General features: G+C 44.8%; 1 protein-coding gene across 1 annotated transcript; it reads left to right on the forward strand.

Moving 5' to 3' along the window:
- Positions 1-9,167: 9,167 nt before the first annotated feature.
- Positions 9,168-15,269, forward strand: dselb (dermatan sulfate epimerase like b). The gene has a single exon (XM_004081327.5). The coding sequence runs from the start codon at positions 10,079-10,081 to the stop codon at positions 13,709-13,711; it is 3,633 nt and encodes a 1,210-aa protein (XP_004081375.1). The 5' UTR covers positions 9,168-10,078; the 3' UTR covers positions 13,712-15,269.
- Positions 15,270-15,998: the final 729 nt, after the last annotated feature.

Genomic DNA, 15,998 nt, shown 5'->3' on the forward strand with positions numbered 1-15,998 from the left:
TGTTTGGTTGAACTTTAAGCGTGCGTTCAATGAACATCCGGTTTGCTTTAAAAATGTGGTCGTGGACAATCTTTAAGCAGGTTTACCAGCATTCACATCCTTTTCCTTGAAAGCGGTTCCTCGAGCGCCAGTTGCCGAGGCTGGTGTGTACGTAGCATCACGGTAACGGTTTCTCCCGTTTTAAGCTTTACTAAAAATGCTTTCTTCAATTCTGAACACTTTGAGGTCAGGGTCAGGGTAGTAGTTACAGTGAGGGTAAGTTGTATCATTTTTGCTTTCTGCTGATCAGGTGCCATCTTGTCTGCAGCCAGGTCCCCCTCCATTTTTTGGAATGGAGGGGTTTGCTGACATCACATCTGGTAAAAATGGCAGCAACAGTGCAGCTGGAAAATGGACCTTGGAATAAGGTTCATCGGGTTAAACGGATGACTCATCACACTCTGAGAACCCACAGCATACGTCCAGTCAGCCGGCTATAATGCATTTAGTTGTCTGTGCATGCGTGCATTTGAACTCTGCATTTCACCTCTGGTGTATAAAACAGATTATAGAGAGAACTTTTTTAACTATTTAAAAGGGAAAAAAACTCACCAACAGCAACCAAACACAGTATTTAGACAAAATATTGGACATTTCCTGCTGTGAATCCATAAGTGTCACTGCAAAAAAAGGTTTCTTACTTTTTTTTATGCCTCAGAGCTGTTCATTGATTTGTTGACCTTTGTCTAATGCAGCCTTTTCAAGGATGCAGAAAACTGCTGGGCAGAAAATGAATGGAAGCAATGTTCTTGTCGCTTTGGCAAAGTGTGAAAGGCGAAACTGCGGCTTCAACATAACAGCCGTGTGCTGCCGCCAGATGTGCTCAGAAATGTCACTGCAGACATGTTGATGCTGGGGATTTGACCGGATTTCAATGATAAAGGCTGTCAAGTTTGAAAATTAAACGCAACAGTCACCTTTCTAAAAATAAAAAATAAACCTTTGGGCAAATAATGATCCTACTATACCTTTGTAGTATTTTGAAAAATGTTTGTATTTGTTGAGACGATACAGACATCTAAGCACATTTGCCCCATTACAATTATCAAATGTTCTTTTTTCCCTTTAGAAGAAGTGAAAAAAAAAAAAAAATCTTTTAAAAAGCAGCTCAAACTGATTTTAAATTATTAATTTATTAACTTTCAGATGGATTTGTGTGAAAACTAAATCAATGAGTACATAAAAAAAATGTTAAAAATAAAAAATGCAAACAATAAAACTGTTACTAATTTTTATGTATTGTTATGCTTCTAATATGTGGGAGCCAGTTTAGCTCGTGCTGGTTTGCGGCGCCTTCCATCCGTGAAACCCGAGTTCGACTCCGGGCTGCTCCCTGTTCCCTTCTCTACCTCTGCCGGTTCCAAGCCCGGTTTGAGAAGGTTGCGTCAGGAAGGGCATCCGGCGTAAAACATTGCCAAATCTACCATGTGACTTGTTCGCTGTGGCGACCCCTGATGGGAGAAGCCGAAAGTGGAAGGAAGGAAGGTTATGCTTCTAATATGTGCTTGAATTATGGAATCTATATATGGTTGCTCTCTATTTTTCTTATTGTTTCTTGCTCAGTGAGAGAGAAACATGCACCAATGCTTCTAATAATTAAGTAAAAGGGGCAGAAATAATATTTTCTTCTTTCTGTTCCCTTTTTCATTGGCACAAAACACATTTTGGCTGTTGGATTGTTTTTGTTTTTTTATGTAAAATAAATTAAATAAATAAACACATAAAATCCAGACAAATATGGGTTCAACTTGGAAGCCTTAAACACAGTATCTTTTAATTGAATTTATGTTTTCTGGTAAATGAAAATAGAAAAAAAAACTGCAACAACAGCAAAAATAACGCATACAACTAAAAAACTGAGCTACCTCTAGAATAAGGAAGGGGATGAATCATTTTACACAGGTGTGCTGGTCTCTGAAGGTGCAAACTTGCTTAGAAAGAGGCCAAAAGAAACCCAAAACATTCAAAATAATGTATAAACCAGAGCTATGGAAATGCAACAACATAAACCAGGATAAAGAGATAACAGGGCGAACTCAGCAGACCGCGGCATTGCTGTTGGTGTTTTGCAGACATAAAGGCACAGCCAGCTCTGCTGGTGCTTTTCATATCCACTCATCGAATCAGAAAATAAAATCTTTGGTTTTCTGATGTGCTCTGATGGATGTGAGTTCAAGGGTATCAGGAAGGTTTCTTTTGAATCTCCATATGGAAGACTGAATGTGTTTCCTGAGGCGCCATGAAAAAGCCAACTGCTTTTAATCTGCGGAGTCACGCAACCACTCTTCCTCGGGGGAGATGATGCTGCGCAGCGGACATGTGAGGTGCTTCCAGGGAAGGCAGTCCATCATTAAATGGAGATGTTGCTCAGAAACTTAATCCAGGCAGAATGAATTGATCAGTGAGTACACTGTGCTGTGGACAGGAAATTGTCACGCACCTCTCCAACCGGAGGAGCTTCAGCGATGATTTCTGCTGTGTCAGACACATGATAATACATTAGAGGGAAAAACAATTCTGGGTGTTTTATTACTGATATAACTGCATTTAATCTGTCAATTTGAAAGGATAAAAAGTAAAGAGGGATGTGTGTGGTTGTTTGTCTCTGTGCAGCCCTGGGATGGACTCCGGGGCCGGTTTGCCCAACAGTGGATAGGCTCCAACAACTATGTGACCCCAGAAAGATAAAGTAAAGAATGACGTAAAATAACTAAAGTGCAATTTAACCCACCCTTCTTCTCTGGGCAGGAAACCATTGTTTCGTCACAGATTTATCCATTTTTGGAGAATCTTTTATTGGACTTGATCATTTTATAAATGTTGTTTTTTCACCCCAACATTTATAATGCTTAAAGACAAAAATCATTTCTTTTTGAGCTTTTAGGTTTATGATTCCTAACAAAAAACAACCCCAAAGAAGTGTTTTGATCCATTCACTCAATTCTGAGTAATCCTCCAAACCCAGACCCTCCCAATCCACAAGAATGAGTGGATCCTCACATTATGACATCATAAAGTGAGGAACAGCCCCTTCCAGGAAGAGTCTGCACTGCCAGCCCCGCCCCCAGCGAAACACACACGCGCCACACACACCCCAAACTGGCTCTAGGTTGACGTCATGAAATGGCCGGCACCCACAAGGAGCAAAAGGTGGAGTCTTAGTGATCGAGTATAGCATGGTATAGACCCTTTAACCATGTCAGTTCTTTAAATAAAGATAAATAAATAAATAAAGATGAATGTTTTTGTTTTGTTGTTTTTTTGTCTTAAGGTGCATTGGGGCAAACTGAGCCATGCACTTAGGGGTAAATTGAACTTGAATGTAATCACTGGACAGAGTCTTTGGTGCATTTTGAACCAATGCAAGCTAAAAACCAAACAGAAAGAAATGCAAAACTGTTCTGAGAAACGTCTTTTTTAATGAGTTGAAGTGTTGCAGGTCTGACATGAGAGGAGCCAACCAGGCTGCACTGATGCATTGGTTGGTGACGTTGTTGTTGTTTAAGCACAAAGGCCTCCATTGAATTTGGAAGATTGAGATAATTAATGATGATGAAGTGAGCAGATTTCTCAGAATGAGCACAAAGCAGGAAAGAGCTTTTTTTTCCACTACAGAAAAAGATGCTGCAGTCATGAAATTATGGTCACTGAGTGGAATATTAGAAAATGTGGCTTTTTGTTATCTGTAGCAAAACAACAATAACTATAATGTGTTTGGTTACTTTTTAGGAAAATGTCTTCATAGTAGTTGGTCTTAGATGTTCTATTAGGAACCAATCAACCAGAAGAAGACGAGAAAATTACTTTATTTCAAATCTCTTTTGCTTTTTTGAAAGGACAAGAGGACTAGCAGGAAAAAAAGGCCCAAAAATTTACACCATCAAATATGTCACTTTGATCATTCCAAATGATTTTAAATTAAAACTGTTGGGTTTAACTTGGAAACAACATCTTTTAGATTGAAGACTATAAACCGTTTGTCTTTCGTGTTTAAATATTTGCTCCAGGATGACGTTTCCACTCCCTTTCTACCTAATCCTCTTAATGGAAAATGATGTCCAGTGTCCAAACACAAAGGCGTTTAAGAACAAATACAGAAATATTTGTATTGATAGATATGCACACATACTAAACCTACATATACTGTGATATTTCTTTAAATATTTATGAATATATGTTTGAGTCTTGTGGGGATGCATTTAGCTGTGTTGAGGCTTAACATTTAAATGGAACCAAATTAGTGTCTAGGATAATGTGTCTCCAATGTTTCTGTCTATGTTTACTTTATGTGAGTAGTTACCATATGTTCTTTATCATCTGGAGTGCCTTATATATGGATTAACTCTGGTTGCGCTTACCGGTATTAAGGCGATTTTGAGAGCTACACAAAGCCCTGTCACAAAGTGGATAACATTAAGCGCTGTCAAATAGTTTTTGTTTTATTTGTGTTACTAACAAAGTTGGGAGTTAACGCAGTCACAGCAACGTTTGTTGTTGCGGTATCAGTCAATTTGTTTTTCTCGTGTTGCAAACCAGGTTAGGAGTTAGAGGTATTGTGAATACGTCAACGTGGAAAAGGTTTTTAATGTGGCAAACAATGGGTGATAAAATGTGTAATTGGGCTTTTAGCGTTCATGTGGCATTATTCTGATAATGGAGGACATATGTAAAGACAAATTAAACTTAAAGTTACATTTAAAGGTATTTCTTCATTCAAATGTTGGTGAATCAGGAAATGCCGTCGGAAAAAGCTTACAGCAGGGACATATAGTAGGTGCTACAATTGGCGGGCTACCGGCTTCCTGCTCCACTCCATTCTAATGCATCCACTTGCAGACAAATAGATCCATGTACGGCTTTGTTTTCCTCATCTGAGCTGGCGTCAAGTTAAAAACTGTACAGCTGCATAGCTGTATTGCTCGCTATTTTTGTTGCACCCGTAATGTGATTTCGGGGTTGTGAGGGAACCTGTAAGCTAGCGGGAGTCCATGTAAACGCATGGATGATGGGATATGGGGGTGAGATTACGACAAAGGTTTTTATTTTTAACTTTAGCATAATTATAAGTAAAAGACCACCTGGAACTCTTAGAAAATAGATCAAAAGATGATCGGAGAGGAACCTTGAGGTCCAAAGCACTTTACAGTCCGAGTCCACACACACCCATACACATGGCACCAACCTTAACCACCAGCAGCAATGTCATGGCCAAGGACATGGGCGGAAACTGAACCTGCGATCTTCCGATTAGAGGTCGACCACCCCTACTATCACAAAATGATGTCCTTTGTTGATACATGAAATGAGAATAGCAGATGAAAACTCTCCTTCGGGTTTCAAGAACACAGGTGGACCTGGTTGCACAAATTCAAAGGCTAATCAAAGTTTGGTTTACTTTAATCTCCAGCCTGAGTCATATGTTTAGTAATGACTAATCAAAACGACTTTAGCAAAACAAGTAATTCTGATGAAACCTTTGCTAACTAAAACGCTGCCATTAACCAAATGTAGCTCCAACATGCACACCTGCTAAATCACTTTTAAGGTTACTTATAAAGATGTCAGAACAGTCAAGTTTAGGAGAATATTGTGGAAAAGGCTTCATCATCCAGTTTTGCTCTCCTACAGGAAACAGAATCACTAATTAACCTGAGATGCATGTTTTAAGGACTGTGGGAAGACGCAGAGGCACCAGGAGAAAACCCACACAGAGTACACGCAAACTGTAAACACAGCCGCAGCAGCAGCAGCTGGGCTTTGAACTGCAACATTCCTGTCATGCCGCGCTGATGCTGAAATCCGTGATGGAAATTCTACACACTCATTAGGTGAGCAGGGCAACTCAGCTTTTTTTTTGTTTAATTATCTTTTGGTGCTTTGGTAATCAGTCAGCTGCTGCTGGGTTACAACCACAGACGTACGCTGAATAGGTAATCTGTCACCCGTTGAATTCTGCAAAGCAAAAATTAGGCTTGAAGTGGGACGGGCACATTGACCAGTTTACTCCGCCCAACTCAACAAGACTCTGGACAAAATAGAGTTTAAGGCTGTGTTGGGCCCCGCCCATATATGTACTCGGAGCTCTAATTAAATTGTTGATTTGTAAAACATCAATGGAAAAGAAAACAAAGCGACAAGCCTAAACAAAGGGTTTGAAACCAGGCTGTCTATACATTTATGTATGTAAATTCAGACTTCAACATGGGAGTCAGCAGCAGCCTGCTCCCTTCTGCTCTTTTAGAAACTTTAACATTTGGTACTTTCTGGTTTGCTATCCAATTACTTTCATGATGTTTTTGCTGTAGTTAAAATTACCGAAGTTATAAACTGACCAATCCGAAGCCTGCTGGCCCCCCACATTGAACAGTCAAAACATTTGATTGACGGATTTTGTGTAGCCCGCTTTCAATTGGTAGGGGTGTGGACTTCCAACAAGCCCACTTCTTATTTATTTATTTTTTTTAACTTGTCCTGTCCAACAGCTAGGCAAACAGATGAGAGCTGAGGGCCTCTTGTGTTGGACATATTTTACTTTAACAAGAGGGGTTATTAATCTTCATACAAACCAAAGGTATGTCTGAATAAACCCCTTTTGTAATTGAGGCCAAACGTTATTAATTTCAATCATGTTTGAAAATCTTTGGTGTTGGACCGGACGGAAAAGGAAAGAGGGGAAGAAAAGAGAGGGACGTTAGAGAGAGGGGGGGGGGTAGGAGGGTGATAATAGGAGGGGAAGGGGGGTAAGACCATGAAGCAGCATAGAGCAGACAGGTTTACTGGTTGTTTATCGTTACGGTATGGTTCAAATGTAGTACAAAAAGGGCGGGGCCTGTTCACACACACTCAAATATTATCAACACACCTGCTAGCTGCAAAAATGTCCACATGTCAACATGTACACAAAACAGATAGTGTTCACGAACGCATACCTATGCCTTTAAACCAACTAGTGTGAAATCTTTCATTCATTCAATTATGCAAACTATTAGTGCAAAGGTGAGCTAACACCTGTGCTCAAGTGAGTGTTTATGTTCTTCTAAAATAGATGGTGGAATGTGAAAAGAAGGAGGAGGAGCGCCCAGCCACCCCCACACCCAGACCCCCGCCGCAGCAGCAGCGGCAGCCGGAATTCCCCCAACGCCACACGGGAACAGGCAGGGAACAACCGCCCCCCGGGCGACCAAGACCGCCACCCAGGCCAGGGCCAGCAGGACCACCGCGAGGCCCCCAGAGCCAGAGAGCAGGGAGGCACGGAGGGAAAGAGAGCGCCGCCCCAGCCCAGCCAGGAAAGCAGCCCCCCCACCGCGCCGGAAGAGCCCAACGCAGGGCCCCACCGGAGAGGGACGCCCACAGCCCCAGACGAGCACCCCACCACCACCCAGGAGTTCCGGGCATCCCCCCGCCCCGACCCCAGGTACGAGCCAGGACCCCCCAAGGGAGACCCGCTCCGCACTCCAGGCAGCCACCCACCCGGCCCACGGTTGGTCCAGGGAGGAGCAAGGCAGGGGCCCGCCGCCCCCGCCCAGGAGGGGGGAACCCCGGGGAAAAAAGGGTGGCCCACAAGGGGTGTTATAAATATGGCCCGACCAGGCTCGGCCATGTTGGAAGTTTGGCGGGGCCCAGCGCCCAGGGGCAAGGACCAGGACCCACCCCCCAGGGACACGAACACCCCCAGCTCAGGTGTAATATGAATCCCCCACCGTGCGGAGAGAGCACCGCCGGGCCCAGGGAGCCGGCACCCAAGGGACACGGCCGCCATCGCCAAGAGGCCCGCACCCCCCACCAGGGAAGGGGTAGGGGACAGATAGACCCAGGTCCCACCTTCCTTGTAAAATGTGTGTGCGTGTATGGGTGTTTGTGTGCATGTGTGTGTGTTTATGTTGGAATGTATATATTGAAGGGGGAGGGGTGTGTGTACTAAGGGGGGTGCAGTTAAAATTGGCGAGTAGGGCACTAAGGGGACATCTCCTGATTACTCACAGTGACGTCCCCTCACCCTCCACACCAAGGGGCCCTAAATGTCTAAGGTGCGGTTAAAATTGGCGGGTAGGGTGCTAGGAGGACATCTGCTGCTTGCTTGCAGTGATGTCCAAGCACCCCCCCTACCAAGGACCCTACATGTCTAAGGTGCAAATAAAACCGAAAGAGGGGGGGCCCACTCCATACGGCAACCATAGGAGGGCCCACTTCTGAATGACAAGAGTGGTTGCCCTTGAAACAGTCAGCCACATTTGGATAAATCACTGCTTACTGATGTCATCTTACTCCAACATGGCAGCTTTTGTATTGCAAAAAAAATAAAATAAAATAAAAATTGTGGCTGAATGGACTTCCTTTGCTTGGAGTTGCAGGTAAACTATTTTCTATGGGTGATGTCACACTCACTCCAGTTCTCATATACAGTCAATAGTTATGACCACTGAACCAGGTGTCATCTTCTCCAGTGTAGCTGCATTTTTCCTCTCTTGCTTTGACTTTATTCTGTCATTATTTGTGTTTCTGGTTTTGAGAGTTTTGTTTGTTTCGACTTTAAAAACGAATCTTTTCAAATATTGAAAAAAAAGAATCGTGTTGGCCTCAATATATAAGGGAAACTGTTTAAAATCACTAAAAGAGCTGTCAACTAAGAGTTTCTTTAAATGAAAAAAACCCTGAAAAAGTACAGGGAACAACCAAACAAAGTTTTGCTATCTCTTTAAATCTTAAGAATGTGTTATGATTTAAGGGAGGATAATCTTAGCGAGGTTTAACAAGGCCAATCTAAGAGTTAAATAGCCTTTATAAGCTTTTCTGCTGTAATTGACCTGCCCTTGTGTGTGCTGCCATGAGCATGTTGACAGAACATAATATTAAACATTTCTTATATAACCTTAAAAACCTTGGAGCTGTTTTTATTTTTATTTGCAAAAAAAGATCAAAATGATAATTAACGGCTGATATGTTGTGTATGACTAAATTGATTTGGAGACCTTTCTTTTGCTTACAAAAAAGAAAGTCTTAAACTAATATTATGTTGGTTCTGTTATTGGAGAAAGCTCTATGGAAAAATGTAACGCCATAAAATATAGTCCAGGGTCCAGCTAATGAAGTCACAGCGCCCTCTACAGTTGGAACCGGGACACTCTTTCCTCACGCACTGGAAAAAACAATCAAACCGGTTGTGTTGAACAGTCGGGAGGACAGAACGGAGACACGTCGGGAGATTACGCACACACACACTCATACACACACAGGCTTGTGAGATGCGTGTCTCCAACAGCTGCGGTGGCACAAAAATGCGCGCTGACAGCAGCCATCTCCATGTGGACCGTTCTTTTGCCGGCAGGATGTTTCACAGTTTCCCGCAGACTGTCGCCAGAATTCCCGCTTCTCTGAAGACTTGAGGAGTCGGAACAACTTTGGCTTTTTTGGACTTTAACGCGCGACCCGAAGGACGGAGAGTGGAGCAGCGATGCGCGCAGACGGACTCTCCAGCTCGGCTTTGCGCACAGAACCAGCGCGGGGTTTGGCGCGCCAGTAGCGGTCAGGAGGGATGTTCTCTGCGGAAATGCGCGCTGCGGATCCGGCCGCCGGGACCAGCTGCATACGGAGGCTCTGGCAGGCTGTGACAGGACCTGACACGGACTGGGGCTGAGGATGTTCGTCTTGGGAACTGTTGAAGCGCCCGGATCCACAATAGTTATTGAAAAAAAATATACAAGAGAAATGTCAGTTTTTATTGTGGTTTTGTTCGGAGACTGAAGGACAGCGTGCGTCTTAGGATTTTATTTAAGAAATAACCTGACAAATCTAAAACTTTTTTGATTTGATTTGACAACTTTACACTTGTTTTGAAAAATATGGATTAAGATTCCTTTTTGCTTTTGCCCTAAAGTCTGTTCTTCCAGACTTTCTTGCACTTTATTTTGTAATCAGTTTATGGAATATTTCATGTGGATTATATCAGAACCTCAACAAAATTGATGGGACATAACCGCCACATACAGCTTGATTTTTTTTTTTTAATTCTAGAGTGAAATGAGCTTAAAAATCACCCAACATGGCTGGTAGCTGCACTGCATGTTGGTTTTTCTTTTTAACACTGTTTGCAGTGGGAGCGGCTTTTTCTGGAGTCTTCAACTTCACAGAGAAAGACTTTTTCACAGAAGACTTACAGCAGGTCAAGCTTACGCAAGCTGGAGCCACGGAGCCGTGGAAGCTTCACTCTGTTGACTCCCACCCCAGCCTTTATTTTAACCAAGCGGATGTGTTGCACCTGAGACAGAGGTCCTCCACCACCCACAGCCACATTTTTAAAGTCATCCGTGCAGCCGTGCTCACCATGTTGTCAAACTTCCCCCTCTACATGCCTCCTGTGAAACACGAGGAGTTTACCAGCAAGTGGAATGAAATTTATGGGAACAACCTGCCTCCTCTGGCTCTCTACTGCCTGCTGTGTCCCGAGGATTCTGCTGCCCTCCAGTTCCTCATCAAGTTCATGGACAGGATGGCTGAATATCCAGACTGGAAGGTGACCAGTGCGCCAAACGACGAGGTTCCCATGGCACACTCTCTGACCGGGTTTGCCACAGCTTACGACTTTGTTTACTCTTACTTGGATGACCGGAGGCGGGGTCTGTACCTTCAGAAAATTCGCTCTGAGACAGAAGCACTGTATGAGGTTTCTAAATACAGAGGTTGGGGGAAACAGTACCTCCAGAATCATCAAACCACTAACATATTAGCCATTCTGACTGGTGCGATTGTGGTGGGTTCACACGACCTTCCAGAGTCAATGATCTGGAAGCAGGTGGCTGTGAACTACATGGAGAAAACCATGTTTCTTTTGAATCACATTATTGACGGCTCTTTGGATGAGGGGGTAGCGTACGGAAGCTACACGGCCAAGTCCATCACGCAGTATGTCTTCTTAGCGCAGCGCCATTTCAAGATCGACAACACGCAGAACAACTGGCTGCGCAGTCACTTCTGGTTTTACTATGCCACTCTGCTGCCGGGCTTTCAGAGAACGGTCGGCATCGCAGACTCTAACTACAACTGGTTTTACGGCCCGGAGAGCCAGCTGGTTTTCCTCGACACGTTCGTGATGAAGAACGGGACAGGGAATTGGCTGGCGCAGCAGATCAGAAAGCACAGACCCAAAGATGGCCCCATGGGGCAGTCCTCAGCTCAGCGCTGGGCTACGCTCCACACAGAGTTCCTGTGGTACAGCTCCCACCTCACGCCGCAGCCTCCTCAAGACTTTGGCAAAGCCAGGATGCATATTTTCTCAAACTGGGGCGTGGTTACCTACGGAGCCGGGCTTCCCACTGGCCAAGGCAACACGTTTGTCTCCTTTAAGTCTAGCCGGCTGGGCGGCCGCGCCGTCTACGACATCGTTCATGATAAGCCTTACTCCTGGGTGGACGGCTGGAACAGCTTTAACCCCGGACATGAGCACCCGGACCAGAACTCCTTCACATTTGCTCCAAACGGGCAAGTCTTTGTGTCTGAAGCACTTTATGGCCCAAAGTACAGCTATCTGAACAATGTACTGGTGTTTGGCCCCTCCCCTACCAGCCAGTGCAACAGTCCTTGGGAGGGCCAGTTAGGGGAGTGCGCCAAGTGGCTGCGCTGGACTGATGAAGGGGTGGGTGACGCCAGAGGGGAGGTGATTGTGGCCTCCTCACACGGTGACTCCATGTTTGTGAGCGGGGAAGCGGTGTGGGCCTATTCCCCGGCCATGAAACTAAAGAGCGTTTTCAGAGCGTTGCTTCTTCTCAACTCCCAGACGCTGCTGGTGCTCGATCATGTGGAGAAGTGGGGCGACTCGCCCGTGAAGTCTCTCAGCGCTTTTTTCCACAACCTAGACATCGACTTCAAATATGTCCCTTTCAAATTTATGGAGCGATTCAACGGGGCGATGATGGACGTGTGGGACGCCCATTATAAAATGTTCTGGTTTGACAGCCAGGGTCAGAGCCCTGAAACCAGAATACAGGAGGCAGAGCAGGCAGCAGAGTTTAAGAAGAGGTGGACTCAGTATGTTAATGTCACTTTTCCAATGACAGGCGCAGTCAGCAGAGTGGCTTACATATTACATGGGCCATATGCAAAAGTGTCTAACTGTAGATTTATAGATAACAGCAGAAATGGGGTGCGGCTTTCTCTAACTATAAATAACACAGAGAAGATCGTCTCAATAGCTACAAACTATAAAGATATTGGAGCACGGCTGACTTATTTAGGATTTGGAGGTCACTGTAAAGTTGAGGATCGATATCAAATCACCAGATATGGTGTCGGGACTCATCTCATCCCTAAACAAATCGCCGCCGACAGCCAGCTGTTTGACATTGGCTTCACAGTTAACGTGATAGCAGGGGTGGTTCTCTGTGTGGCCATAGGGTTTCTGACCCTGCAGAGAAAGTTTTACGTTTGCTTCAGCAGGCTGATGCGCTACGCCCTCCTCTCTGTGCTCCTTCTGTGGATCGCGGAGCTGCTGTTTCTTTCCAGCAGCTGTGATCAGCTTCTCTGTGGGGTAAAATGGAAAGGTGCGGGCGCCAGAAGTGAGGTAAACAAACAGATCAGGCTGTACGAGCAGCAGCGGCTCCCCCTCCCCACCGTCCTAATAACCACCCTCCCCGGATCGGGGGCGGAATTACTGAAGCACCTTTTCTATAATACCTCGGACTTTGTTTACATAAGGGTTCCCACGGAACACGTGGAAGTTCCCGAGACCGAGTTTGAGTTTGACTCTCTGGTTGATGCCTGTGAGTGGTCGAGGGCTGACGCCGTAAACGGGCGGTTTAAAATGATCCAGGGCTGGCTCCAGTCGCTGGTGCACGACACTAAGCTGCACTTACAAAACATTCAGCTGGCAGAGGGCAGCCGGGTCAAACAGACACAGAGGGTTGGCCCCTCCAGGGACAGGAAAAGAAGGTCCAGGCGCAGAGAGCCGGCCTCTGAACTGAAGGGCACGCTGAGGGCCAGCCTGGACAGAGATGCGGAGTACATCAGGGAAATGAGGCGCCACGTGGCGGAGTACCCCAACGCAAGGGTGGTCCTCAACATGCGGAGCGGGAGCTGGACGCTGAAGCTGCCTTTCATTCAGGAAGCAGTGGGATCTTCCTTGAGGACAATCTACGTGGTGCGGGACCCTCGAGCCTGGATTTATCTCATGGTTTATAACGGCAACCCCAGCCTTTACTCCCTAAAAAACATCCCACAGCACCTTTCCTTGATTTTCAGCAAAAACTCTGTCGGGGACGGGTGTCCAGTTGTTGCACCGGAGTTTAAAATACTGCAGAGGCTGCTGTCTCATTCGGAGACAAACCCTATTTTGACTCTGGCCCATCTGTGGTTGGCTCACACCGCTGCAGCTCTGAGGGTCAGCAAGAGCCTCCCCGAGGAGGCCCACCTCCTCATGAGGTTTGAGGACCTGGTCAGCTTCCCTCAGGAGACGGCTGAGACGATACACACTTTCCTGGGGGTGCCCCTGTCCCCCGCAGCCCTCAATCAACTCATGTTCACCACCTCCACCAACCTGTACAACCTGATGTATGAAGGGGAGGTCTCACCAGCCAATATCAACATGTGGAGGCAAAAGATGCCCCGAAAGGATGTCAGACTCATCGAGGATGTGTGTGGAGCTGTGATGAAGAGGCTGGGTTACACCAGGTTCTCCAGGTGACTGCTGCTGGTCAGCTGCTGTTGAGCTGTCATGTTTACTGTAATCCAGCTGCCGGTCCTATTGTTTATGCACTGATGGTAACTTTGGATAAACTTCACAGTCGTGTCCATGTGTTTTCTCTCTGTTGTGTGAAGGCTCATTGATGACGGCACCAAAACTAGATGAGAAAATAATATTTTATATTAAAATAAGTAGAAGGAAGCTTATTTTACATTTTCTATCACTCTTTTTTGAGTGAAACTTTAAGCATTTGTGAATGATCACGATTCACTGTTTAATCAAATTTAAACTTTATCTCATTTGACATTTCTGTGTTCATGTAACATGCGTTTGTTTTCCTCTGGTATTTTGGAGGGTCTTTAAAGAGAAGTTTGGGGAAAAATTGGCTTTTCCTTTCAGAATTTCTGAGTGCTGTTTCCGTTTAATGCTTCAGGCTTAGAGGAAAACGAGACTTCAGAGATACGGACACAGGAATGCATTTTTTTTACATCAATGGAAATGTTTGTGATTTAATGTTAAAGCTCAGAGACGGTTGGCTGTCAGCACTTTCACAAAGACTTCCTTGCGTGAGCGCTGAGAGCCATGCTCCTTCTGAGGAGGTGCATTCTCCAACCCTCACTTCTTTACTGTTTTTGCTTGATTAGGAAAGAAATAGAAATCCTGAGAAGAAATGACGTCTGGAGGAAGTCAAGTCAGAAGTATTTATAGCTTGCAAAGACTTATATCCCAAAGGATCAGGAATGATTATTCTAGCGACTCCCTTTAGCATTTATTCAATCAGAGGGAAATGCTTAATGGGGATCAAAATGGGGGGAAAAAAACTTCTAGCTTTGACACATTTCAAGTCAAAGCAATTTCCAAAGCCTTCCCCTCAGCTACTCATATTAATCTGCAAAATGCCATAACTGGGACTCTGGGCTGTGTTTTATTGCTGTGATATTTTCAGCGTAAAAAGACTGGAGGAAATGTAAACGTCTCCTTTTCTAGCATTCAGTCAGTCAACTTTCCTTTTGGGTTTTTGTCTGGAAAGAGTAATCAGATGAGCTTTAAATCTAAATAAGAAAGTCAAAAAAGAGAGACCGTTTCTACTCTGTGATGTTTAGCTGTGGCTTGGGCAAAAATGTACGCCGCTCAGTTTGCTTTGATGCCGTCTCGCTTAAACATTTCTGTACTGTAAACGGATCATATGTAACATGCAGATGGTGCACTCATCTATGGACCCGCTGTTGCATTACACGCAACTCTGCTTGGAAGTATCCATCGTTTTCTCCACAACAAAGAGACCTGTTTGTTTTCCTCTCTGTGAACACTTAAACCCTTGAATGGCTGGAAACCCTGTTTGATGTGTTTGTGGTCTTTGAATCTGTAGACTTGGCAGACATGCTTTCACTTTGGTGTTGCAATCTTGTTAACCAACCCTGTTTTGTATTTGCTCGTGGGGATATGGTTACTCGCTTCTGTGGCCTTGAATTACAATAATTTCTTTACAAGAGTTTTATGTGGGCTGTGCTGCAGAAGGTGGAGATGATATGCAGACGCAAATAAATTGATAAAAGTATTTTCAACCTGTCTTTGTTTTTGCACATATTGACTGATCTTGTAAGTGCTCTTTCAGTGGTTTTTTTGGTCATCATTAGCTGAATTTGTATCCATCTGGAAAAACTAAAGAACAGAGAGGAAATTCACATTTCTCCATCCGCTCCTTCACTACGATCCCAGCTAACTGACTCTGGATTCACGCGGATGTCTCTGCGCCAGCACAAGTAGGCACCAGCAAAATCTCCATTTTATTCGACATGGATGACAGAAGCCTAATAGCTTAAACGGCTGATGAGCTTGACAAGCAGGAGGCAACAATTAAAAACATGTCAGGAAGTTCTGACGACACGCTCCAACTGGAGAAAAATCTGCGTACGAGTCGTGTCTCGGAGTGGTGACTCAGTCATTTCGTTACTCATTTATTCCTGATCCCTGCTGTAACGCTCGAATGCTTGGCAGAGTCCTCTGTGCCTAATCCCTCCACGAAGAGGCACATTATTCACTGAAAAACCTCGGGCAAATGCTTTTGGAAGCAAGCTTTCTGCAAGAGTGGACTTGCACTCGCTGCTTGTTTCAACTATTCAGCTTTTACCGAGTGCCATGTTATGATAGCTAATAACCTCGGCTCCACTGACTCACAACCGGGGAGAAATGTCCCCGCTAAACTCCTGAAATGCTTTCAGGAAAAGATAAAACTATGTTGCACTGTTTCCTCAAACATTGATCACCACAGCCGCTCAGATGCATC

The sequence above is a fragment of the Oryzias latipes genome, chromosome 20 (genome assembly GCF_053564925.1).
Source record: "Oryzias latipes strain Hd-rR chromosome 20, Olatipes_Hd-rR_3.1".
Taxonomy (NCBI): domain Eukaryota; kingdom Metazoa; phylum Chordata; class Actinopteri; order Beloniformes; family Adrianichthyidae; genus Oryzias; species Oryzias latipes.

Coding starts and splice junctions, on each gene's coding strand:
- dselb (XM_004081327.5), top strand. CDS start 10,079: ATGGCTGGTAGCTGCACTGCATGTTGGTTTTTCTTTTTAACACTGTTT.